Source organism: Conger conger, chromosome 1, assembly GCF_963514075.1.
Source record: "Conger conger chromosome 1, fConCon1.1, whole genome shotgun sequence".
Lineage (NCBI taxonomy): Eukaryota > Metazoa > Chordata > Actinopteri > Anguilliformes > Congridae > Conger > Conger conger.
The window spans coordinates 82,974,649-83,002,646 of NC_083760.1; the positions used below are offsets into that span (position 1 = coordinate 82,974,649).

Here is a 27,998-nt window from a genome sequence, read left to right on the forward strand (position 1 = left end):
TGAGAGTGTGGATCTGGGCTCAGTGGTTTTCTAATGAATCATGAGTCTTGAAAATCTGACAAACTTCTCCTTTTTCAAGTCATGCTTATTTTTGGCATTTCACGGATGGCTGAAGAAATTAAACTTTGCTTTGCATATGTACGCCTTCACAGCTGGGTAATCGTCAGTTCTCATTACCTCTTGCTGATATGGAGATTATATGAATTTCAATGAAAACAGTTGCTATATGTTGTTTAAAATGTATATAATGAATGGAATAGCACTTATTTTTAGAAGCATAATTCCAGATATTGCACATAAATAAGTCCATAAATCCATTCAAGGGAGACATTTGTTTCATTCACAGATCTGAAAATCACACAGTTGTTCTTCAATTTTAAGTTTCAGTTCATTTTAAGTATCTGTAGATAAATAAATATTGTCTTTATATGAGATATCATAAAGCAGTGGGTAAAAAATATACTTCCAGTTGCATTGCAACTGAGAATTACAGCCACTCTAGTTATCTGCTCGTTAACCGTTGCTAATAATTAGGCTAGGCTAAAAAGGTTCTGGAATTCAGTTTGTGTTCATGGTTCGTTCAGTACTTGTACATATTCTTTGCATAGTTGTGGTAGGTTTATTTTATTCAAGGAGGAATTGGTGTCTGCTGAACTAGGCTTGATTCCTGAGGTATAATTTTTCTTAATTTTGCTTTAGTTGGTTAGCCAAATATTAGCCTGATTTACTGTTTTGTTCGAAGTGGTCTTGTCGGAGTCTTTGTCTCATGATTTTATTTTATTTTATTTATTTAGTATTCGATTAAGTTGAAATTGAATTTTCATAATTCAATCTGTGTTTCTTCTTTTGGGTCATTGGCATATGCTTACTTTAACCTTCTTAACGTGTTAGAAAGTTGCCCACACCTTTTTTGTTAGCGGGTCAAATTTGACCCATGATTTATCTTTGCCCAAAACACTCACGTAAACAATGATTATCATCCAATATTGTTATATGACATCTGTGGTGCTACGCGTCAAAATTGACCCATATAGATCTACATTACATTACATTATTGGCATTTGGCAGACGCTCTTATCCAGAGCGACGTACAACAAAGTGCATACCCATAACCAGGGATAAGTTCGCTGAAAGACCCTAGAGGGAAGTACAATTTCAACTGCTACCTGTACAACAAAGATAAGGACGAGGGCCCTTTTTTTTTCTTTTTTTTTTTTGAGAACAAAGAAACAAACAAACAGAGCAAAAGTGACCAAAGTTAACTATCCAAACACTGCTTACCTAGCCAACTAAAAATTCCGATACACAAAGTGTAACAGGTGAGAAATTGCCTGAGTCCGAGGTGGGATTTGAACCCCGGCCTCTCACTTGGCCAAATATTTCTAGAACGAACGCGTTACCAGTCAGCTAAAGACGAACTCGCCTTGAGCCAAGGGCAACAACGTTCTTTTGAATTTGAGGGTTACGTCATCGGGGAATGTTGTAGCGATAACCTGCTACCAGCCTTCGCTTTCACTGCACATCCGTGCTTACTAGCGAACTAGCTGAGCTAACCATGCTACACTCACCCCCCTTTGACTTCCTTCTCCATGTGAAACTCTGCAGCAACCATTTTTTATTTATTTTTTTACTCCCACCCTTGCAACAGATCCGGGTCACGGCACCAATATAACAGGTGAGAAATTGCCTGAGTCCGAGGTGGGATTTGAACCCCGGCCTCTCACTTGTCCAAATATTTGTAGAACGAACGCGTTACCAGTCAGCTAAAGACGAACTCGCCTCTAGCCAAGGGCAACAACGTTCTTTTGAATTTGAGGGTTACGTCATCGGGGAATGTTGTAGCGATAACCTGCTACCAGCCTTCGCTTTCACTGCACATCCGTGCTTACTAGCGAACTAGCTGAGCTAACCATGCTACAAAAGCAAGTCACAGAGACAACAATTAAGGTTCACAGGGAGGTAGGGAGGGATGGGGAGAGGTGCTGCTTGAAGAGGTGTGTCTTCAGCTTGCGCTTGAAGGTGGGGAGAGTTTCTACAGTTCTGACCTCAACGGGGAGTTCGTTCCACCACCGTGGAGCCAGAACAGACAGTAGTCGTGAGCGTGATGTGGAGGTTCGGAGAGGGGGAGGTGCCAAGCGGCCTGTGGAGGCTGAACAAAGAGGTCTGGCAGGGGTGTAGGGTCTGATGATTTTTTTTAGATAAGCTGGGGAAGACCCCTTAACTGCTTGGAAGGCTAGCACCAATGTTTTGAATTTGATGCGAGCCATGACAGGCAGCCAGTGGAGGGAAGTAAGCAGGGGGGTGACGTGTGAGTATTTGGGAAGGTTGAAGACCAGACGAGCTGCTGCATTCTGGATGAGTTGAAGGGGTCTGATGGCAGATGCTGGGAGGCCAGCCAAGAGGGAATTGCAGTAGTCCAGGCGGGACAGAACCATCGCTTGGACCAGGAGCTGGGTATAATGGACCAGGAGCTGGGTCTAATGAGATCTATATTAGAAAAAAGGTCAAAAGGTCGATATTCAAATTGAACATTGAACCGGAACAAGATGGTTTGTGTGCACGTGTGTGTGTGTATGTGTGTGTGTGTGTGTGTGTGTTCACATGCATGAGTCACTATGTGATTGTTTGAGTGTGCTCCTTGCAGATGTATTTCTCACATCCGTGGCGAGTGGTGCTGGTTCTTCTGTCCTGGCACCTCTCTCTCTTGTTCCCCCTGGCAGCTCTCTCACAAAATTGGCAGAGGCAGGGGTTCGGGGAAGCCGCTGTAGTAGCAGTGTAGTAGAAGTGTGTAGCTGGGTTATGTACTGTGTGTAACAGTGTTATAGGAGTGTGTGTGTGTGTGTAGCTGGGTTATATACTGTGCATAACGGTGTTATAGAAGTGTGAGTGTAGCAGGGTTATGTACTTTGCGTAACGGTGTTATAGGAGTGTGTGTAGCAGGCTTATATACTGAAAGCATGTGCAGTAATGGTGTTATAGTATAATGTAAGTGTGTAACCGTGTTATAGGAGTGTGTGTGTAGCAGGGTTATATACTGTGTGTAACGGTGTTATAGGAGTGTGTGTAGCAGGGTTATATACTGTAAGTGTGTAATGGTCTTATAGGAGTGGGTGTAGCAGTATTATATACTGTAAGTGTGTAACAGTTTTATAGGAGTGTGTGTGCAGCAGCAGTGTGTTTTCTGTTTAAAAGGTTCCCTTTTTTCTCTCATATTACAGTTTGTCTAAAGATTTGAAAGCATTCAGTGTGACAAATATTCAGAGGAATAACAGAGGAAGGTGTCAAATACTTTTTCATGGCACAGTATGTGCTACTTTGAGAGAAAATGGCTGCTGCTTGAAGGTGTGTTGGTGGACCAGTAGAGGGCAGGCACTCTTCTATCTGAACCTGATTAAATCCAGCGTACCTTCATCAGGACGGGCACTGTGAAAGTGCTGCTCTTCAGCTGAGATGGTAAAATGATGTCCTGATTTACTATCAGCAAAGTTCCCATGGCACTTTACCAAAGGTACAGCTGTTAATCTAAGTATCCTGGTCCAACCTGGTTCTTTTGACCATACATCACAGTTATACATTACAGAATCACTTGAAGAACCGGTGTACCAGGATTGGAATTATAATGATCATTTTAACAAATTGTGGACTATAAAAGGGGGGAGGCGGGGTGAGTAACAAATATTAAAGATGGCATCTTGCTGTAACATTCCTACCTACTCCTCTGAATTTAAAAGTGAATCTGTAGAATCACTACAAATCTCTCTGTTTAATGAGAACTTTTAATTAAACGTCTTCTGAGTGATTGATTTCCAGACGTTTTCGCATTGTGAACACTTACTTCGTCCACACAATAACAGAAATGAGTGCAAGCGTCACTATGCTTCCAACAACTGCACACACAAGTTCTGTCCAATCCCCTGTTGGAAATAAACAGACATAGCATTTTAATTAATGCGTAGGAGACAACTACAATTCAGTTATATAGTCAGCTAGTTACATAGCCAAATAAGTTGCTTGCTCATAATATAGTTGGTTTGTAAAAACTTAAAAAAGACAAAAAAATATTAAGTGTTGTGTAGCACACTAAAGTCAACATTTCATAAAACTGAATTATGCTAATAAGCAAATTTTTAGCAACAAAATACTGAAAGGACTTTTACTTTTGGAAGCTACATTTTCCGCCCCTGCTATGACTACCATCATAAGATCAGATATGCAGGTTGTTTATTGCAGACACTCAAGCAGACACAATCACCCTTGTTAAAAATAACAGACATATTACTGTACATCGCTTGTTACTCACCTTCCATATTGACTGCCTTGGAAGTATGAGCTCTGTGTGTGCTCTGTGCCAGGCAGAAGGTCTGTACACTGTGCCACGATGGTTCTAGACATAAAGTTTGTTGATAAAAAGTTCATGTTAACTCCATGTGAATACATTTATGAAATTTCAATTTAAAAGTATGGGGAATGCGACACAATTTGTGTTTGCTCTGTTCTCCTGCACATTGGATTTTAACCCTTGGATTTTAACCCCTATACATTCTGTATACTCCCCTTGTCCTAAGGGTAAAAAATTACCCGCCCTCACTAAACCCTAAAAATAAAGCATGAAGAAACAACCTGTCACTCATCACATCCATATTGTGTGATCCATGTTGGAATCACAGCCCTCATGTAACATAGTCACAATACTTTTACATTTAACTGCATTTTAATCTGATCATTTTCCTTTTCGTCTTTTGTCATTTTATTTTATTGAGTGCTAGTATCCAGCTTGCATAGTTTTTGGCATGCTTACTGCCATTCAAACACATAGTCAGGAATTCACAACTTACAAGGTAACTGCTTCACGGAATCTGGAGATCAATGAAAACATTCTGAATTCTGGCCTTACCTTGCACTGTGGCCAGTAGCGCAGTAGCGTTCTGACCTCCAAGTTCGTTCCCTGACACACAGTAGTACTGTCCACTGTTCCAGGATCTAAAGTTAGAAAAGTTCAGACTCTGTCCTGATCCGGCCTGCCAGACTCCAGTTTCATTCTTCTTAAACCAGGTGTAGTTCTGCACTGGTGGGTTGGCATCGCTGCTGCAGGTCAGAGTCACTGAACTGCCCTCCACTATTTCACCAGAGGGACTCACTGATACTGAGGTGTTCTTGGGAGAATCTGTAATCAATAGAATAATTCCACCTACATTTTCAGTCACTGCGTTGCATCTCAAAAAGCTACACAGCCATTTACTGTTCCTGGTCCTTGGTAAAAAACATAGATTGGCAGGATTTCAAACATAACACCAGTATTTTGATAAAATGATTTTTTCAGCATGGGGAGTTACAATTGTACCATGTTTCAGACCTCTATGCTGAAAAGTGTATGTTAAAACAGAATGTTAAAACAGAAAAAGAAACAAACAACCCTATTTGCTATGTTCATTAAAACCATAGAGGTAGAAAGATAGAGAGTTTGTTGGAGGACTGAATTGCTTTTAGTCTGGAAAAGCATTCAGTTTTCTCCTTAGAAATGAGTTAGAAGTCGATACGCTAATCCTGGTCGATATGAAACTGATGCCCCATATCCTAAATGCCAAATACCAGCATACTTGAGGGGATGTGTCATCTCATTTAAAGGGCAAAGAAATAAGCAGAACAGAATAACTTTACTAAACTTAGAACAGGAAATCCACCAGCTTGACTGTGAAAATGCTGAATCACCTTCTCTCGACTTGCATAAGGGAATACTTAAACTCAGATTCCAGTACCACCAGACTATATCACAAAGGCTTTCAACAACGTTAATGTATGTAAAACAGAAATACTTTGAATTTGGTGATAAGCCTCACAAGTTGCTAGCTAGACAACTACGTAAATTAGAGAATGATCGGCCAGTCCATAAGAATTAAGTCTAATTCTGGGGTGCCCCTGACTTCACCTAAAGATATCAATAACCACTTCAAGCAATTTTATGAAGCACTTTACTGTTAAATGTGCCACATACATGTTCTCTTAATGTTCCCTGGGTCCTCTGGATAATTGTATCTAATAAGGATATCTTAGATAAAATAAAATACTTACAGTAAACCTTCAGAGTCACAGCAGTGGAGTTCTTAGCTCCATGCCTGTTCTCTGACACACAGTAGTACCATCCACTGTTCCAGGATTGAAGATAAGGAAAGTTCAGACTCTGTCCTGATCCTGCCTGCCAGACTCTAGTTTCATTCTTCTTAAACCAGGTGTAGTTCTGCACTGGTGGGTTGGCATCGCTGCTGCAGGTCAGAGTCACTGAACTGCCCTCCACTATTTCACCAGAGGGACTCACTGATACTGAGGTGTTCTTGGGAGAATCTATAATCAATAGAAAAAAATCCAACTACATCTTCAGTCACTGCGTTTTATCTCAAACAGCTGCACAGCCATTTACTGTTCCTGGTTCTTGGTAAAAAAAACAAAAAAAACAGAGATTGGCAGTATTTTGATAAAAGGACTTTTTTAGCATGGGGAGTTACAATTTTACCATGTTTCAGGCTTCTATGCTGATGAACACAGAATGTTCAAACAGAAAAAGAAACAAACAACCCTGTTTGCTTTGTTCATTAAAATCACATTAGTTTTAATATACATCAACTCCTACATGTGGTAGGTGTGTCTGCCCTGTGCAAACTCATGACTACAAATGTAATAATTAAGATAATGTATGACTGTATGATCTGGCTTACTCATCATTGCATATGAATGCCCTGACATCTTCACACACTTTCTCCTCCATTATCCAGTTTGACTGGATTAGTCAGTGTTTTAATGTTGTGAACCCACAGACACAAAAGAGATGACTGACTTCTCTCTGAAGCTGAGATAGACTACACTGATATACTCACACTGCACATCGAGAAATTTTGGAGGAGATCTGTGTGTCTCAATCCAATTCCCTGCCTCACAGTAGTACTCTCCAGCATCCTGCTGTGTGATGTATTTAATGGTGTAGCGCGCCTCTGGTCCTCCTGTCTCTGAGGATACAGTTCTATTCCCCTTCAACCAGGTGTATCTGTTCACTGGTGGGTTGGCATCGCTGCTGCAGGTCAGAGTCACTGAACTGCCCTCCACTATTTCACCAGAGACTGACACTGTGGTGCCCTGAGGAGGATCTGAAAGAGAAAATAATAGTTGCTGCAGTTTTATATAAATGTCACACTTACTCAATTCAGTTAAAGAAAACCCTCAGTGTGTTCATAACCTCAGTTTCCCCAGCATCTCAGGGTTAAAGTACAGAAATGAAGACATGTTCGCCATTAGGATTTTAGGTATTGCTATGGTAATTCACTGTCACACACACGCATACATACATACATGCATGGATGCACACGTGCATGCACACACACAGTCACAAATGTGCTACACATCATAACACTTGGCCAAATGTGTTTGTTTACAGTGCCTCTGTCAGTGACTGGTGGAGATACAATACAGTATGATAGACATTGGACATAACTCCAAGCTGAGCATACAGAATGAAGAAATGATGCCCCACGTTCCTCCTCCTTATGGCTTCTCATAATGTTGCTGCATTGCAGATCATTCATTCATTGATGTACTTATTTAGTCTCCAAAGTATGCCTCATTATTCATTTGATTCATGTTTTCTTCAGGAAGTGCGTATCATATCCTGTTGCTTTCAGCTGTTCATTTTGACACTGCCCAATTTGGTAATCAATTTACTATTTACAGCAGATGTTTCCAATGTGATACTAATATGTAAATATACTTGATTATGTGGCAACGGCCCCAGTTTATGTTTCTAAATATGCAATATCTCCCTTCTCGTTTTCAAAAATAGTATAAAAAGAAAAACTACCCTCAATATTTTTTGTTTGTTTTTAATCCTTGAGTTGTCTTAAGGGTAAAAAATGACCTGCCATTATGTTTAGTCGCAGAGAAAACCCCCTAAAATATATTTTTTCAACTTGAAATTTGATGACAAAGTTTGTGATGAGTGACAGGTTGTTTCTTCATGCAAAATAGTAAGCTGCTTCATTTTAGGGGTTTATTGAAGGCAGGTCATTTTTCACCCTTCGGACAAGGGGAGTATACAGGATGTTAAGACTACACAATGGTTAAGAAAAAGAAAAAGAAGTAAAATAATTTAAATCTAAGAGTCTGACCTTATGTACTCACATTGCACTCGGAGAAACACCACATTGGAAGAGAAATGCAGATTATTGCTTTGACCACAGGAGTAGTTTCCTGCATGTTCACTCCTGGCTCTGAACTTGTTTGGGTTATGGTTAGATAGACGTTGTCCGTTTTTGCGGAAGTCAATGCTGCTTCCGTAACTGTAAGGGCAGTTGTTTTCACAGGTCAGTGTCACCATTTCTCCCTCTGTCACTGAGTCGGGCGTTATTTTAAACTTCAAACCTGAGCGGATAAAAAGCCCAAAAAAATGTACTCAACACACTTGAGTACTGCAGTGGAATATCCAGCAAAGTGAAAACCAGGTTTGTGTTTTGTTCAATAAATAAGAGCAAAAACAAAAGGTGACATGAGCAGAAAAAGAGGAATGGGTCTGATAAATATTGGTTTTGTTATTTTATGAAAAGTAAAACAGTCATTTATGTAGTTATTTATAATTAATATTATTATGTATAATGTATCAGCAATATTAAACACAATAAAGTCACAGGTATAGTCATGAAAATGGCTACATGATTTATTTTAGCATTCATTACATATTGAAATATTACTCTGAGTACCTACAGTATGCAACTATGAAGGGAATGGAGGTATACAGGCTGGTAAAACAGAGATCAGAGGTCTGTGGAGAGAGCACTATCATACCACTGTATGTGCCACCTCATTTAGCTTCACAAACAGAAATAGATGCATTAGCTGCTTTCACTGAAGATGCTGCCCATCCATACCATTCTAAATGACAGAAGCGAATTACTCACACAGCAATTTGAGATGTACATGAGGAGATATAACTTTAGTCCGATATCCATGCCACGCCTCACAGTAGTACTCTCCAGCCTCCCAGGTTTTGAAATTTTCAATTGTGTAGGATCGTGTTGAAGATTTCCATGTAGGATATGCCACAGATATTCCAGTCCTATACCACTTCCAACTGTACAATCGTAGGTTGGCATCGCTGCTGCAGGTCAGAGTCACTGAACTGCCCTCCTCTATTTCAGCAGAGGGGCTCGCTGATACAGTGAGGACAATGTTAGGACGATCTGGAAGAGGGAACATTGGTTTGCAAACTTGCATCAGGCAAATATTTACTCTGAACTGCATAGTACTGTGCAAAGGTTTTAGAGAGGAGTGAAAAAATTCTGTAAAATAAGAACGCTTTCAAAAATAGAAATGTTAAGTTTATTTTGATCAATTAACAAAATGCACAAACAGAAGAAGTGAATGAACGGAAGAAAAATCTTTATATATTTCGTGTAACCCCACCTAAAACAGCATTAATTCTTCTAGGTATACTTGCACACAGTTTTTGAAGGAATTTGGCAGGTAGTTTGTTCCAAACATCTTGGAGAACTAGCCACAGTTCTTCTGTGGATTTAGGCAGCCTCAAATGCTGCTGTCTCTTCGTGTAATCCCAGACAGACTCGATGATGTTGAGATCAGAGCTCTGTGGGGGCCATACCATCACTTCCAGCACTCCTTGTTCTTCTTTACGATGATGATAGTTCTTAATGACATTGGCTGTATGTTTGGGGTCGTTGTCCTGCTGCAGAATATATTTGGGGCCAATCAGCAGCCTCCCTGATGGTATTGCCAGTATCTGCCAGTACGTCTCAGCATTGAGGAGACCTTCTGCCTTCTGCTACAGCCAAATATTTAACATTTTGACTCATCAGTCCAAGGAACCTGCTGCCATTTCTCTGCACCCAGGTTCCTGTGTTTTCGTGCATACTTGAGTCGCTTGGCCTGGTTTCCACGTCAGAGGTATGGCTTTATGGCTGCAATTCTTCCATGAAGACCACTTCTGATCAGACTTCTCCACACAGTAGATGGGTGTACCTGGGTCCCACTGGTTTCTGCCAATTCTGAGCTGATGGCACTGCTGGACATCTTCCGATTGCGAAGGGAAGTAAGCATGATGTGTCTTTCATCTGCTGCAATAAGTTTCCTTGGCCGACCACTGCGTTTACGGTCCTCAACGTTGCTCGTTTCTTTGTGCTTCTTCAACAGACCTTTGACAGCACATGTGGAAATCCCTCTGCCTTGAAATTTCTGCCTGGGAGAGACCTTGCTGATGCAGTATAACTACCTTGTGTCTTGTTGCTGTGCTCAGTCTTGCCATTGTGTATGACTTCTGACATTAAACTGTCTTCAGCAACCTCACCTTGGAAGCAGAGTTTGGCTGTTCCTCATTCAGTTTTAACCCTCCTACACAGCTGATTCTGTTTCAGTTAATGATTGTGTTTCAACCTACATAATAAATTGATGATCATTAGCTCCTGTTTGACTTTGTGCAAGTGTACCGAGAAGAATTGATGCTGCTTTGAAGGTGAAGGGTGGTCACACCAAATATTGATTTGATTGAGATTTCTTTTTTTTTGATTGAGCATTCTTACTTTACAGCATTTTTTCACACATGCCTAAAACTTTTGTACAGTACTGTATATGCTGTAAATTTAGTGTACAGTGTAAACTTGACAAATATTTAATGTTTTCAGATACTGATTCATGTCAGTATACCTTCGTGTCTAATTTAGACCTGTACATTTAGAGGCAATGTAATCTGCACAAATCTGTTGTCTGTTCATTAAGGCTGACATCTTTAGTACCTGTAGGATTTTGAAAATTGTAATCTACTGTACAGTGATGGCAACATCAACAATACTGTGAAACACACAAGTATTCTACTCACAGTTCACAGTAAGAGCCACTGCAGGTGAGGGGAGATGCCCATAGCCTTTTACAACACAGGAGTATCTGCCTCCATCTTCACTGCTGGCTGTGAGCTGGTGTGTCTGGGTGGTGAAGGACAGAGGAGATCCGTCCCTGTACCAGGTGAAGGCTGGGCGGCCAGTCAGAGTGCAGTTGGTGCTACAGGTCAGTGTTACACTCTGTCCCTCTGTTACTGTGTCAGGATACATTATCACCTGTAGAGCTGCAAACAAATGAATACTGTAAACAGGCATCTCTCGCTTCCTCAATCTTCCAGTATAGTTATGGGAGAAAAATTATGGTTATGGCATAAACTGGTTACCTGTAACATCCAATGTGACACCAGGTTTGCCAGAATATTTTCCATCAGCATTGTAGGTGAGGAATCTGAATTGATATGTTTTTGAATCACTTTCTCTCAGTTGTTTTATTCTGAAAGTGCAGTCATTGTTACGATTCCCACGGTACTCCACACGGTCAGAGTACTCTGGATCCAGGGACAGGTCCTTAGGCTCCTGTGTAGGGTTCTGGTGAATGAACCAGAATGTTTTCTGCACTGTGTGAGATTTGGGATATAAGTAACTGCAGTGCATGTCTACTGAAGACCCCTTTAAGCCACAGATTGTCTCAGGGGTGTAAGTCACTCCCCATCCATTTTGGCCCAAAACACCTGAAAAACACACACACACACACACACACACACACACACACACACACACACACACACGCTGCTCAGAAATGCACATACATACAGGAGTATAGACAACATTACAGCCCAGGGATTCAATTCATAAGCATGAGCTGTATTTACAACTGGAACTAACTTTTTCTCCAAAAATCCAATAATTGCATACAGTAAACAGCTCTGATCATTCTGTAAAACCAGAGATATTTCCATCATGCCTCTGTTGCAGTTTCAAAGCTAGGTGTGACGAGGAATTTCATCTTATCTTAATTCTCTCTTTTTACCCATTCTTTTTCTATTTCTCTCTTTTCTGATGAAAAAGAGAAATTGCACTGCTCAAAGCGAAAGACCATACTGCACATCCTGTGCCAGTGAGAATGAAAGGAACCAAAATGAAAACATATTTGGAGACACATAAACCATTTACCTGACACATAGAGGAGGATTACCAAAAATGTTTTGAAGGGCATGGCTGGACCAGACTGAAAATGTTCATACAAATACAAATATACAGGTCATGATTATACTTATTCACACTGTAGACATGAAGAACAGGAAATAACACCGAGTACCCTATATATCCTCACTGTAACAGATGCTACACAAGAACACATGGTAAGTACTGTATATATCCATATTTTAACAGATGCTACTCAAGAGCTCACAGTGAGTACTCTATATATCCTCATTGTAACAGATGCTACACAAGAACACACAGTGAGTTACTGTGCCGATAAAGCCCCTAAATGTGCAGGCTTCGATTAAGAGCTCAGTCCAGTCAGCCGAGAGCCAGACAATCAACTCCACAAGGAATGATCGTTGTCTGGAATGAACAGCAGTAATTTCTGGCCAGAAAATGCACTTTGTTTTCAGATTTGATCCCAGTTCTATCGTCTTGCAACAACAAAAAAGTTGCTATGTGTTGTTTAAAATGTATATAATGAATGGAAAGCCCTTATTTTTGGAAGCATAATTCCAGATATTGCACATAAATAAGTGCATGAATCCATTCAAGGGAGACCTTTGTTTCTTTCACAGATCTGAACATCACACAGTAGTTGTTCAAGTTTAAGCTTCAGTTCATTTTAAGTATCTCTAGATGAATTAACATTGTCTTCATATGAGATATCCTATAGCAATGGGTAAAAATATACTTCCAGTGACATGTCTAAAGCGAAACAGCTGTGACTGCTTTGCTACTGAGAATTACAGGCATCAGCTGTAGTAAACACTCGTAAGTCCAGGAACCCCATATCAAAAACACTTCCCAAACCACTTTAATTTAGCTTCATAAAAGCTCTTAGAAAAAAGACATGAGAAATTTAGGCCGAGAACAGGATTGATTGATTTACTGTAGTATTTGCGCCATCTATAGGCAAATTAAATGTACTGCATTCACCTGTGGTCCATCTATAGGGTAATTTGCCAAGAACAGCATGTTTAACCATTTCTCCATGAATCTCTAGCTTTATTCTGTTCTTCTTAGCTATTCTTATTTTTATTTTATTGTTTATTTTTTTGCCATCTTACCAAAGAAGGGACTGAATTCCAAGCTCTCGCTTAATCCTTGGAACTCTGTATGGATCTCTTCAATAAGGGATAATCTGGCATCGAATGAAGACAGACGGAAGTTTATGGGGCACAGTAAATCACTAATCTCTGTGTTGTTGCTGAGAGATACCGGTAGACCATCTGTGTCGGTTGTTGATACACTTTGTTGGATTTCGGCGTGTTTGGCATAATTCAAATTCGGTGGAAGCATTCGTCGATGTATTGTCCAGATCCTCCAGGTCTTTGTGGAGATAAAATAATACAGCAGTTTTGATCAGCAACAGGATGCCACCCTCTTGTTAATGAGTAACTGCAAGTGATGTGTAGGTATTGCCCAGTACTAAAAGAAGAAATGTGATCTAAGTGACTATGACCAGGGAATGATTGTTGGTGCTAGACAGCGTGGTTTGAATATTTCAGAAAGTGCTGATCTCCAGGGATTTTCACAAATAACACTACCTCGGTTTGCAGAGAATGGTGTGAAAAGCAAAAAACATCCAGTGAGCAGCAGTTCTGTGGGCAAAAATGGCTTGATAATGAGAGAGGTCCGTGGAGAAAGGCCAGACTGGTCAAAGCTGTCAGGAAGGTGACAGTAACGCAAATAACCACACAGTACAACAGTGGTATGCAGAACAGATTCTCTGAACACAGTACACATCAAACCTCTAAGTGGATAGGCTATGGCAGCAGAATACCAAAAGTCTAAAAATAAGTCAAATAAATACCTAATAAAGTGTTCATTGAGTCTATATGTGGAGTTAGTGTGTGAAGTTATGAAATGATGGGAAAGGTGTAAATATACAATACTGTGCAAAAGTCTTAGGCCCCTGTAGAACATTCTGTACAGATACGATTCTTTCCAAAATAATTAAATGAAAGGTCCTAAATAAACGTACTATACATTTTAAACTTGTTAGGGAAAAATGCCCTTTTTAACATTTCACAGGTGAGCATCGTCTGATGGAACAGATCCAGTAAATACACAACAATAGCTATTCTTCTCTTTAACTTTCGTATTTATTTGCAAAGAAATGACAGAAAGTGAGAAAGCTTACTGGCTTTCTGATTTGCATCAGACACAGTAAGACTCTTATACACACTTTTCCCAAAGGGGGGGGGTTTTACCAAAACAAAAAGACATGAAGCTGGCCACAAACATTTTCAGTATTTTGTCTTCTGAATACCCCTTGTTGACCTTGCTGTAAGACCAGAATGTGCTAGCTGAGAAGCAGAGACATTAAGGTCAAAGGGTGTCTGTCTGCTGGAGAGAGACAGAGAAAGACTCAGTTAATTCGGAAAGTGGTCTAATAGTAATAAGGATTATCACTGAAAGGTTATTTGTATTCACGTGATTGTCTTTATGTTAACACACATTGTCAATTAAGAATCAATTGAGAAAATTACCCTTACACACTACATTTTAGTAATTTGGCAGAATAGTTAAAAACTGAATCAAATCAATATTTTTTGTGACCACCCTTTGGCGTTAAACCTGCGTCACTTCTCTTAGATAGCCAACGCTGTCCTGCAGTTCTATAAGACAATCAGCTTGCCACAGTAACTCTGCAGACTTTGGTTGGTTCCTTGCCTCTGATCTCAGACAACCTTGATCAAGTTTTTATGTAAAAAGTAGTCAATTGCTTACAGTAACATGTTACTTTTTAAAATTAAATACAAAAATATCTCTGGAAAATGAATATTTGGAAATCTCAAATGTGTTATTTTATAGTACTGTATATATATATATATATATATATATATATATATATATATATATATATATATATATATATATATATTATTTCTTAAATGTAAGCTGTGAGTATGTATTGCAGCAGATCCATTACTATTGAATATTTTCTTTGAGATAATAAAGGTTATCATATCATAGGTTAAAAACCAATAGCTGTCTGGGTTGGGAGGGAGTACCGGCTGTGGCCACCAGGGGGGGGGTGCTTTATTACCTTCACCTGGTAGTCATTAGTGCCAGCCAGGTACCTACCCTACTGGAGAGTATTTAAAGCTCTCATTTTCCATTGGTCTTTGCTTCGGTGTACACTTACGCTCTGTCACCCAAGCTGGTATAGCACACGGTAGACTCTGGTAGTTGAGTCGGTTATTTTGTTCTGGGTATCGGTTCTTTCTGAGCCTTTTTCGAATCGCAAAACTATCAATATAAGTAAGGAAGGGGTTCTGCTCACTGGCAGTGTGCCTTATGCGAACACCTTCCTTGGGGTTGAGTTTCCTTGTTTACTTTTATTTTTCGGCTTGTGTGAGTCCGTGGGTAAGGGACTGTGTCCCGGGTATGTACTTTTATTTCTAAGTTTTCTGGAGCTGCGACTCCTGGCGTTTTATTTTCGGTGCCTAGTATTTTACACTAGGTTGTACGTTTATTTTGGGTTTCCCCCCGGTTCGGGGTTTGAGTGCTCACGTTTATGCACTCTGTTTTTTGTTGTTATTTCTTCGCCCTGGTTTTGATGGGTAGCTTTATTTTTTGAGCCGTTATTTGGGGCTCTAATTTGTTCGGAGCTGTCTCCTATTGTACCACGGTCTCTGCTATTCCCCTTATATCTTAGATGCAGTAAGTTACATTTAGCTAAGCAAAACTGTGGTCAGGGGTTGATTAGGGGATCACCACTCTTACAATATATAGACATACAATACATATACTGTTGAAAGAATGTCAAAGGAACGATCCATTTTGAGTATACCTTTAAACACCCAATAACCACCGTCATGTGACCTGAGTTCATAAGTTCATAAGCAAATTGGGGGGAAAGGGGATAGTAGAGAGGTAAACAGTCCCTGAAAGAGTCTGAGTCTGATCTCCAGTGTGACGACTGGAGCGGTTTCTTCCCTTATATGTCACTCAGATAGTATGTCTGCTCGCCCAATCCTGAATCACCTGCATTCACCTGCTATGTCACTATTTACTATGTGCTCACTTTGACTAATGTACTTTTGGTAATGATGATATGTAAAGACCATTTTTAAGAAGAAAAGCTTAAAAAAAGAACAGGGATTGCTAATTAGCCTTGGCTAGAAATACTAGATGCAACACATCTGTGTCATGCTATTGTAACCTGTTAGAATTATCTCTGCATTGTCCCTGACAAATAAACTAATAAATTAAAAATTAAAAAATTAAAAAATATTTTTCAATCTTATAATCAATTATTTTAGTCATAAGGTACATCATGTCATCAGGTACATGTTTGGTTGATTCCAAGCGAAGGATGTTGATGCTTAAGGATTGCTATCCAGACAGAATATTTGCTTATTAAAACACAGGAAATGCTCGCACATTCAAAGAGATACTGTATGCACACTGCATAACCAGCGTCGGCCCAAGGTTTGTGAAATGAGAGATGTGGACGCTTTATTTTCATGTTTCATGTTTTCAAACTGTGCTGTAGAGAACGCAGTCTTCCGTCACTGTCGATGCTGGTGGCCTGCATGGAGGAAGCAGCTGATTTAGACTCTATTAAAGTCACAGACAGAATCATATTTAATCAAGACAACCCTGTCTCCTTCAGGCACAACGTGCTAGATGAAGTTCAGCTACAGAAGTACCCTCAGGAATTCTGCTTCAGACAAATATTTTATATATTTGGACAGCATCAAACAAACAGCCAAAATATGAATGTTCTCAAACAAACAAGCCAAATCTTGCAATACCGTTTGCAGTACCAAAAAGTGTACAACAACAACAATAAAAATATCTAAAACCATGTCACCTGTAAATATTATAAATATTGAACTAGAGAAAAAAGCTCAATTAAATTAGGCCTTTCAATCCCACAATGTAATGCAAATTCCGAGATAATTCAGCTAATTTGGGTAAAATAGCATTAAAATAGCACCTTGAATGTTTGCTGAATCCTACTTGTGGCTAATTACCTGTGTTGTGATATTTATGGTTCATTTTTAAAAAGTATACATAGGAAGAGCCTTTGGTTCTTGACTTCTTACCCTTTACATATGATTGTATGATTTCATGTGATTTTGGATGTGTTTGCCTGTTATGGATAAGTATTGTCCTTTATCCAGTACATTTTGCCATGCTGACAAAGGTTTATGACAAAATGCATTGATTTGAACAAAAAATAATGTATTTCTTGTATTCAGCTCATACTAATCAAAGTGGGTTGGAAGCTGAGTGGTGTGAACTGCTGCATGGGAGAGTTCATTTAAATAATTGTGTCCCTTATTTTCCTTCAGAGGTTTGGGCTGTACTTTTGTTCCATTTTTGGAAAACTAAAAGGCTTTAAACTGTTTCTTTGAGTTCTGCTGTCTGATCACCACGTGAGCAGTGGCCACCTCCAGCCCTGCATCACACAGGAGATATGGCTCTTGCCATTAAGAGCAGAGATGCATGTTCACTACAGGGGACAAAATAGAATTGCCAGGTCTTAGAAGGTTAATATTTTCTTCTGTGCTTGACGTGATGAGCTGTAACAGATGGACTCAGATGTTCTGGAGTCTCTGAGATACTATTTTGTCATTCATTTCCAGTATCTGTTTAGTAAATGCTTACATGACCAGGTGTTACAGATTTGTATTAAATGGTTTATATAGCGCCTTCATCCAAAGAGCTTTACAATTGATGCTTCTCATTTATTACATTTACATTACATTATTGGCATTTGGCAGATGCTCTTATCCAGAGTGACGTACAGTTGATTCGACTAAGCAGGAGACAATCCCCCCTGGAGCAATGCAGGGTTAAGGTCCCAACGGCTGTGCGGATCTTATTGTGGCTACACTGGGATTCGAACCACCAACCTTGGGAGTCCCAGTCATGCGCCTTAACCATTACATTACAGGCCGCCCACACATTCACCCATTCACACACCAACGGTGATTGGCTGCCATGCAAGGCACCAACCAGCTCTTCAGGAGCAATTGCAGGTTAGGTGTCTTGCTCAGGGACACTTTGACACACCCAGGAAAGGATCGAACCGGCAACCCTCCGACTGCCAGACGACCGCTCCTAGCTTCTGAGCCAATGTCGCCCAAATTACAGATTACTTTACCGTGGCTCAAAGCAAGAAAAACTTTAAGCCCTACATTATTATATTACAGATGTAATTTGCTTTTGTACCATTTATTTTTTGTACATGCTGATGTAAGTATAACAGATGTGCATGTACTATGATTGGAATCCCAACACTTGTTTGAGTTTTTTTCTTTTCCAGGGGACAGCCATCTCAGGTTTCCCTCACTGAGACCCTCTGGTCTATCCAGTGAGGGTCCTTCTCCTGCTGACTCTGAAGAAGCCTCTCATAGGCTCCAGTCAGAGAGCTGTCTGTGATAAAAATATGCAGGAGAGATCTGCAGCAACAGAAGGGCGGACACAGCGACAGACAGCACAGATGGTGTAGTGGTGGGTTATTCTCACCTGGGCCCTGCACCGGAGGGGAGGAACTGGACGCTGGCGTACTGAACCTCGTCCTCACTCTGAGGGTAGCACACAGTGGAGTATAGAAGCTCTACTTGGTTGTGTGTGTTAGAAGGTTGTACAGAGGAGTAGAGGGGAACTTCACCGTTTCCTCTGTCTGTACACAGGGTTTCAGTGTGACTCATTGGCGTCCCTGAGATGTTGCTATAAATGGGGCCTTTATTCCCCTACAGGGCAGAGGAAAGAGGCAGGTGAAGGGTTGTCAGCGTTCACCAGTCACAAACAACCACATCAGCCGCATTCGTAGCTACATGTTTTTGCTGTCATGGTCTGTATCTTAATATCAAATATCAATATGAAATGTTCAGCGTAAAAATATAGTTTTAAAGGGTTTGGTGCCATTCAAAATGAAACAGGACAGGGCTCCCTTGATATCTGGTGTAGAAATAAAAATTTGCTTTTGGGCCAATAGGAGTGATTTTGATGGAGCAGGCCACATATAACATATATTATGTCTGAAATAAGTTTTTTGATTGACTTACCTCCCTGTCCCCTTCAGTGTGCACTGTCACATTTGTTGATTTTCTTCTCCTGCTTAATTTAAAAGTAGCAAGATGAATCCATCATCAGAGCAAAACTATCTGGACCTATCTGCAGAGCAAAACTATCTGGATCAATCTTCAGAGCAAAACTATCTGGATCTATCTGCAGAGCAAAACTATCTGGAGAAAACAACTTCAGAGAAACACAGAGACAAAACCTTCTGGTGCAAGTAGCATTTTGCATTTGTTTGAATAATGTGTATTGCCAAGTATTTGCCGCCAGTATTTTTTATTGTTCAAATGTCATTCCATCACAGGAAATGAGCCTGCACATTTAAGGTTGACAGTGCAATAATCCCAAATGACGGATGAGACAAGCACTAATCAGACTGATGAGATAAGCACTAATCCGACAACAGAGGGGGACTATGGCATCAGCATGAGGCAATGTAATTAGCATATGACAACACCATTCTACAGAAATATGCTAGTTTTAGCCTGTGGACTGCGAACAGTGACACATTTTCAGTCACGTACCTCACCCAGACAACACCAAGAAACACAAGAGCCACAATGGCACCAACTCCCACAGCTGCAGCCACAGCCACAACCTGACCTCCTGAACAAAGTCAGAGAGATGAACCAGTGTCAGTTCAATCATTTTGAATTTCACACCTCACCAAGGTCTGTCAATGGAAAGTAATAAATGTGTAAACATACCCCTCAAAGCCAACCAGGATTTAATGCACGTCTGATTTTTAAGCAAGGCTGATGTCCTGACACTTTAAGAGATGCTACTCGATCATATATATGGTTATCTGGTTCAGATTGTAGTCTCACTATCATGGTTAGCATTGCATTGTAGCCTCATGATCAATATCATATGAAATATCATATCAGATATGTTCTGGCATTACCTTGCACTGTGGCCAGTAGAGCAGTAGAGTTCTGAGGTCCATGTTTGTTCTCTGACACACAGTAGTAGTGTCCACTGTTCCAGGATCTAAAGTTAGAAAGCGTCAGACTCTGTCCTGATCCTGCCTGCCAGACTCCAGTTTCATTCTTCTTCAACCAGGTGTAGTTCTGCACTGGTGGGTTGGCATCGCTGCTGCAGGTCAGAATCACTGAACTGCCCTCCACTATTTCACCAGAGGGGCTCACTGATACTGAGGTGTTCTTGGGAGGATCTGAAACAGAATTAGCATTTCTATGTGAACTATGACTCAGGCAATCCACTAAAGTTTTTATATCTTAACAACATAATTATTTCATACAGTACATTGGAGATGCTCACAAACCCAAATCCTCAATATTGGGACTGTAGTTAAAACACTGCACTGTTCTTCATTGATCTTTTTTTGTGAAAAGTATTGGCCCCCTCCATAATTTCCTCTCTTCTATACATTGAATGGTTTCAAATCTTTAGGCACAGTGTAATATTAGACAAAGAGAAACGGCATAAACTCTAAACACATTTTTTTAAATCATTGTTTCATTGATTTGATTTAATTAAAAAACATCCAGGTCACCCCTGTGAAAAAGTAATTGGCCCCTTAAATGTAATAACTGGTTTCACCACCAAACACTTTCTTTAATTTGATATAAATTTTTCACATCACTGTGGAAGAATTTTAACCCACTCTTCTGCTTTAATAAGGACAGATTCATAGGTCTTTAAGCGTGAACTCCACTTTCAAGTTTCTGCCACAACATCTCTATTCGAGCCAAATCAGGACTTTGACTGGACCGCTACAAAACGCTATTTTTGATTCTTCTCAGATGTAAATGAGATGTGGACTTGCTTTTGTGTTTTGGATTATTAAATAACTAATTGTGTTTCAGGTTCAGCTTATTTATAAGATTACATATTTTCTAAAGACCTAGAACCATTCTATGTATAAAATACTAAATAATAGAGAAAATCAGGAACGGGGCAAATATGTTTTCATGGCACTGTATCATTCATATGCTCATTTTGTTGCAGTTTCCTATACCTACTCCTTGCTGTCTCCAGGAAAGAGCCAGCCATTTAAATGTGCCACATATATGTTCTCTTAATGTTCCCTGGGTCCTCTAGATAATTGTATCTAATAAGGATATCTTAGATAAAATAAAATACTTACAGTAAACCTTCAGAGTCACAGCAGTGGAGTTCTTAGCTCCATGCCTGTTCTCTGACACACAGTAGTACCATCCTCTGTTCCAGGATTGAAGATAAGGAAAGTTCAGACTCTGTCCTGATCCTGCCTGCCAGACTCTAGTTTCATTCTTCTTAAACCAGGTGTAGTTTTGCACTGGTGGGTTGGCATCGCTGCTGCAGGTCAGAGTCACTGAACTGCCCTCCACTATTTCACCAGAGGGACTCACTGATGCTGAGGTGTTCTTGGGAGAATCTATAATCAATAGAAAAAAATTCAACCACATTTTCAGTCACTGCGTTGTATCTCAAACAGCTGTGCAGCCATTTACTGTTCCTGGTTCTTGGTTAAAAAAAACCCCCAGAGATTGGCAGGATTTCAAAAATAACGGCAGTATTTTGATAAAAGGATTTTTTTAGCATGGGGAGTTACAATTTTACCATGTTTCAGGCCTCTATGCTGATAAATACAGAATGTTAAAACAGAAAAAGAAACAAACAACCCTGTCTGCTTTGTTCATTAAAATCACGTTAGTTTTAATGTACATCAACACCTACATGTGGTAGCTGCATCTGCCCTGTGCAAACTCATGACTACAAATGTAATAATTAAGATACTGTATGACTGTATGATCTGGCTTACTCATCATTGCATATGAATGCCCTGACATCTTCACACACTTTCTCCTCCATTATCCAGTTTGACAGGATTAGTCAGTGTTAATGTTGTGAACCCACAGACACAAAAGAGATGGCTGACTTCTCTCTGAAGCTGAGATAGACAATACTGATATACTCACACTGCACATAGAGAAGTTTTGGAGGAGATCTGTGTGTCCCAATCCAATTCCCTGCCTCACAGTAGTACTCTCCAGCATCCTGCTGTGTGATGTGTTTAATGGTGTAGCTCGCCTTTGGTCCTCCTGTCTCTGAGGATACAGCTCTATTCCCCTTCAACCAGGTGTATCTGTTCACTGGTGGGTTGGCATCGCTGCTGCAGGTCAGTGTCACTGAACTGCCCTCCACTATTTCACCAGAGACTGACACTGTGGTTCCCTGAGGAGGATCTGAAAGAGAAGATAATAGTTGCTGCAGTTTTATATAAATGTCACACTTACTCAATTCAGTTAAAGAAAACCCTCAGTGTGTTCATAACCTCAGTTTCCCCAGCATATCAGGGTTAAAGTATAGAAATGAAGACATGTTTGGCATTCGGATTTCAGGTATTGCTATGGTAATTCACTGTCACACACACGCAAACATGAACTCCAAGCTGAGCATCCAGAATGAAGAACATTCGTTCCTCCTCCTTACAGCTTCTTATAATGTTGCTGCATTGCAGATCATTCATTCATAGATGTACTTATTTAGTTGTTCTCCAAAGTATGCCTCATTATTTATTTGATACATGTTTTCTTCAGTAAGTCTGTGTCATATACACTTTCAGCTGTTCATTTTGACACTGCGCAATTTGCTAATCAACTCGCTATTTTCAGCAGATCTTTCCAATGTGATACTAATAGGTAAATATACTTGATTATGTGGCAAGGGTCCCAGTTTATGTTTCTAAATATGCAAAAAACAACATATCTCCCTTCTCGTTTTCCAAAATTGTACAAAAAGAAAAACTACCCTCAATATTTTTTGTTTGTTTTTAACCCTTGAGTTGTCTTAAGGGTAAAAATGACCTGCCACTATGTTTGGCAGCAGAGAAACCCCCCTAAAAGTTATTTTTTCAACTTGAAACAAAGTTTGCGATGAGTGACAGGTTGTTTCTTCATGCAAAATAGATTTGGGGTTTAGAATTCAAGTAAGCTGCTTCATTTTAGGGGTTTATTGAAGGCGGGTCATTTTTTACCCTTAGGACAAGGGGAGTATACAGGATGTTAAGACTACACAAGGGTTAAGAAGAAGAAGAAGCAAAAGAATTTAAATCTAAGAGTCTGACCTTATGTACTCACATTTCACTCGGAGAAACACTACATTGGAAGATAAATGCTGATTATTGCTTTGACCACAGGAGTAGTTTCCTGCATGTTCACTCCTGGCTCTGAACATGTTTGGGTTATTGTTAGATAGACGTTGTCCGTTTTTGCGGAACTCAATGCTGCTTCCGTAACTGTAAGGGCAGTTGTTTTCACAGGTCAGTGTCACCATTTCTCCCTCTGTCACTGAGTCAGCCGTTATTTTAAACTTCAAACCTGAGTGGAGAAAAAGCCAAAAAAAAATGTATTGAACACACTTCAGTACTGCAGTCAAATATCCAGCAAGGTGAAAACCAGGTATGTGTTTTGTTAAATAAATAAGAGCAAAAACAAAAGGTGACATGAGCAGAAAAAGATGAATGGGTGTGATAAATATCCATCCATCCATCCATTATCTGAACCCGCTTATCCTGATCAGGGTCGCAGGGGGCTGGAGCCTATCCCAGCATACATTGGGCGAGAGGCAGGAATACACCCTGGACAGGTCGCCAGTCCATTGCAGGGCACACGCACCATTCACTCACACATTCATACCTACGGGCAATTTAGACTCTCCAATCAGCCTAACGTGCATGTCTTTGGACTGTGGGAGGAAACCGGAGTACCCGGAGGAAACCCACGCAGACACGGGGAGAACATGCAAACTCCGCACAGAGAAGCCCCGGCCGACGGGGATTCGAACCCAGGACCTCCTTGCTGTGAGGCGGCAGTGCTACCCACTGCACCATCCGTGCCGCCCGTGATAAATATTGGTTTTGTTATTTTATGAAATGTAATACAGTAATTTATGTAGTTATTTATAATTAATATTATTACGTATAATGTATCAGCAATATTAAACACAATAAAGTCACAGGTATAGTCATGAAGATGGCTACATCATTTATTTTAGCTTTATTCATTACATATTAAAATATTACTCTGTGTAGCTACAGTATGTAACTATGGCGAGAATGGAGGTATACAGGCTGGTAAAACAGAGATCAGAGGTCTGTGGAAAAAGCACTATCATACCACTGTATGTGCTACCTCATTTAGCTTCACAAACAAAAGTAGATGCATTAGCTGCTTTCACTGAAGATGCTGCCCATACCATTCTAAATGACAGAACAGAATTACTCACACAGCAATTTGAGATGTATATGAGGAGATGTAAATGTCCTATGACGATCCCCCGCCTCACAGTAGTACTCTCCAGCCTCTGTGGTTTTGAAATGTTCAATTGAGTAGGATCGTGTTGAAGATTTCCTTGTAGGATATACCACAGATATTCCAGTCTTATACCACTTCCAACTGTACACTCGTAGGTTGGCATCGCTGCTGCAGGTCAGAGTCACTGAACTGCCCTCCTCTATTTCAGCAGAGGGGCTCGCTGATACAGTGAGGACACTGTTAGGACGATCTGGAAGAGGGAACATTGGTTTGCAAACTTGCATCAGGCAAATATTTACTCTGAACTGCACAGTACTGTGCAAAGGTTTTAGGGAGGAGTAAAAAAATGTTGTAAAATATGAACGCTTTCAAAAATAGAAATGTTTAGTTTATTTTGATCAATTAACAAAATGCACAAACAGAAGAATGAACAGAAGAAAAATCTAAATCAAGACAATATTTGGTGTAACCCCACCTAAAACAGCATCAATTTTTCTAGGTATACTTGCACACAGTTTTTGAAGGAATTCGGCAGGTAGTTTGTTCCAAACATTTTGGAGAACTAGCCACAGTTCTTCTGTGGATTTAGGCAGCCTCAAATGCTACTGTCTCTTCATGTAATCCCAGACAGACTCGATGGTGTTGAGATTAGAGCTCTGTGGGGGCCATACCATCACTTCCAGCACTCCTTGTTCTTCTTTACGATGACGATAGTTCTTAATGACATTGGCTGTATGTTTGGGGTTGTTGTCCTGCTGCAGAATACATTTGGGGGCAATCAGCTGCCTCCCTGATGGTATTGCATGATGGATAAGTATCCACCTCAACATCTCAGCATTGAGGAGACCATTCATTCTGACCAAATTTGTAGAAATGTAGCCCCAAACTTGCAAGGAACCTCTACCATGCTTCACTGTTGCCTTCAGACCCTCATTCTTGTACTGCTCACCAGCCCATCGGCGAACAAACTGCCTTCTGCTACAGCCAAATATTTCACATTTTGACTCATCAGTCCAAGGACCCTGCTGCCATTTTTCTGCACCCAGGTTCCTGTGTTTTCGTGCATCGTTGAGTCGCTTGGCCTGGTTTCCACATCGGAGGTATGGCTTTATGGCTGCAATTCTTCCATGAAGACCACTTCTGATCAGACTTCTCCGCACAGTAGATGGGTGTACCTGGGTCCCACTGGTTTCTGCCAATTCTGAGCTAATGGCACTGCTGGACATCTTCCGATTGCGAAGGGAAGTAAGCCTGATGTGTCTTTCATCAAGTTTCCTTGGCCGACCACTGTGGAAATCCCTCTGCCTTGAAATTTCTGCCTGGGAGAGACTTTGCTGATGCAGTTTAACTACCTTGTGTCTTGTTGCTGTGCTCAGTCTTGCCATGGTGTATGACTTCTGACATTAAACTGTCTTCAGCAACCTCACCTTGGAAGTGGAGTTTGGCTGTTCCTCACCCAGTTTTAACCCTCCTACACAGCAGTTTCTGTTTCACTTAATGATTGTGTTTCAACCTACATAATAAATTGATCATTAGCTCCTGTTTGACTTGCAAGTGTGCCTAGAAGAATTGATTCTGGTTTGAAGGCGAAGGGTGGTCACACCAAATATTGATTTGCTTTAGATTTTTCTTCCGTTCACTCACTTTGCATTCTGTTAATTGATAAGAAATTAAGTATTAACATTTCTATTTTTGAAAGCATTCTTACTTTCAGCATTGCCTAAAACTTTTGCACAGGACTGTATATGCTGTAAATTTAGTGTACAGTGTAAACGTAACAAATATTTAGTGTTTTCAGATACTGATTCATGTCAGTATACCTTTGTGTCTAACTCAGACCTGCAGATTTAGAGGCGATGTAATCTGCAGAAATGATCTGTTGATTAAGGCTGACATCTTTAATACCTGTAGAATTTTTAAAATTTTAATCTACTGTACAGTGATGACAACATCAACAATACAGTGAAACACATAAGTCTTGTACTCACAGTTCACAGTAAGAGCCACTACAGGGGAGGGGAGATCCTCATAGCCTTTTACAGCACAGGAGTATCTGCCTCTATCTTCACTGCTGGCTGTGAGCTGGTGTGTCTGGGTGGTGAAGGACAGAGGAGATCCGTCCCTGTACCAGGTGAAGGCTGGGCGGCCAGTCAGAGTGCAGGTGGTGCTACAGGTCAGTGTTACACTCTGTCCCTCTGTTACTGTGCCAGGATACATTATCACCTGTAGAGCTGCAAACAAATGAATACTGTAAACAGGCATCTCTCCCTTCCTCAATCTTTCACTCATAGTTATGGGAGAAAAATTATGGTTATGGCATAAAATGGTTACCTGTAACGTCCAATGTGACACCAGGTTTGCCAGAATAACTTCTACCAGCATAGTAGGTGAGGAATCTGAAGTGATATGTTTTTGAATCACTTTCTCTCAGTTGTTTTATTCTAAAAGTGCAGTCATTGTTATGATTCCCAAGGTACTCCACACGGTCAGAGTACTCTGGATCCAGGGACAGGTCATAAGGCTCCCGATAAGCTCCCCAGTCAATGAACCAGAATGTTTTCTGCACTGAGTAAGATGTGGGATATAAGTAACTGCAGTGCAGGTCCACTGAAGACCCCTTTAAGCCACAGATTGTCTCAGGAGTGTAAGTCACTCCCCATCCATTTCGGCCCAGAACACCTGAAAAACACACACACGCGCGTGCACAAACACACACACGCACACGCTGCTCAGAAATGCACATACACACAGGAGTATAGACAACATTACAGCCCATGGATTCAATTCACAAGCATCAGCTGTATTTACAACTGGAACTAACTTTTTCTCCAAAATTCCAATAATTTCATACAGTAAACAGCTCTGATCATTCTGTAAAACCAGAGATATTTCCATCATGCCTATGTTTCAGTTTCAAAGCTAGGTGTGACGAGGAACTTCATCTTATCCATTCTCTCTTTTTATCCATTCTTTTTCTATTTCTCTCTCTTCTGATGAAGAAGAGAGATTGCACTGCTCAAAGCGAATGACCATACTGCACATTACGGAAATGATATGCATTCCTGTGCCAGTGAGAATGAAAGGAACCAAAACGAAAACATATTTGGAGACACATAAACCATTTACCTGACACATAGAGGAGGATTACCAATACGGTTTTGAAGAGCATGGCTGGACCAGACTGAAAATGTTCGTACAAATACAAATATACAGGTCATGATTATTCTTATTCACACTGTAAACATGAAGAACAGGAAATCGCACTGAGTACTCTGTATATCCCCATTTTAACAGCTACACAAGAGCTCACAGAGAGTACTCTGTATATCATCGTTGAAACATATGCTACACAAGAACACACAGTGAGTTTCTGTGCTGATAAAGCCGCTAAATGTGCAGGCTTTGATGAAGAGCTCAGTCCAGTCAGCCGAGACAATCAACTCCACGAGGAATGATCGATGTCTGGAATAAACAGCAGTAATTTCTGGCCAGAAAATGTACTTTCTTTTCAGATTTGATCACTGTTTAATCTTCTCGCATTAACAATTATATTGGAACATAATTTAAATAAGTTAAATAAGGGAAAACACTCACCTGCTGAGAGTGTGGATCTGCACTCAGTGGTTTGCTAATGAGCCATTAGTATTGAACAGCATCC

General features: G+C 40.3%; 1 protein-coding gene across 1 annotated transcript; it reads right to left on the reverse strand.

Moving 5' to 3' along the window:
- Nucleotides 1–355: 355 nt before the first annotated feature.
- On the reverse strand, nt 356–27,992 carry LOC133137157 (B-cell receptor CD22-like). The gene is made up of 12 exons (XM_061255277.1): nt 27,935–27,992; nt 27,467–27,521; nt 26,672–27,019; nt 26,329–26,571; nt 24,312–24,590; nt 23,165–23,404; nt 6,870–7,136; nt 6,070–6,339; nt 4,895–5,164; nt 4,301–4,384; nt 3,836–3,914; nt 356–2,487 (listed from the first exon to the last, which is right to left on the reverse strand). The coding sequence occupies exons 2-12, from the start codon at nt 27,507–27,509 to the stop codon at nt 2,478–2,480; spliced, it is 2,133 nt and encodes a 710-aa protein (XP_061111261.1). The 5' UTR covers nt 27,510–27,521; nt 27,935–27,992; the 3' UTR covers nt 356–2,477.
- Nucleotides 27,993–27,998: the final 6 nt, after the last annotated feature.

Excerpts from the sequence above, each read along its gene's own strand:
- LOC133137157 (XM_061255277.1), bottom strand. The coding sequence starts at position 27,509 with ATGCTCTTCAAAACCGTATTGGTAATCCTCCTCTATGTGTCAG. Across the intron at positions 4,385-4,894 it reads GCTACTGGCCACAGTGCAAG|AACCATCGTGGCACAGTGTA; the intron begins GTAAGGCCAGAA and ends CTTTATGTCTAG. Across the intron at positions 3,915-4,300 it reads CAAGGCAGTCAATATGGAAG|GGGATTGGACAGAACTTGTG; the intron begins GTGAGTAACAAG and ends TATTTCCAACAG.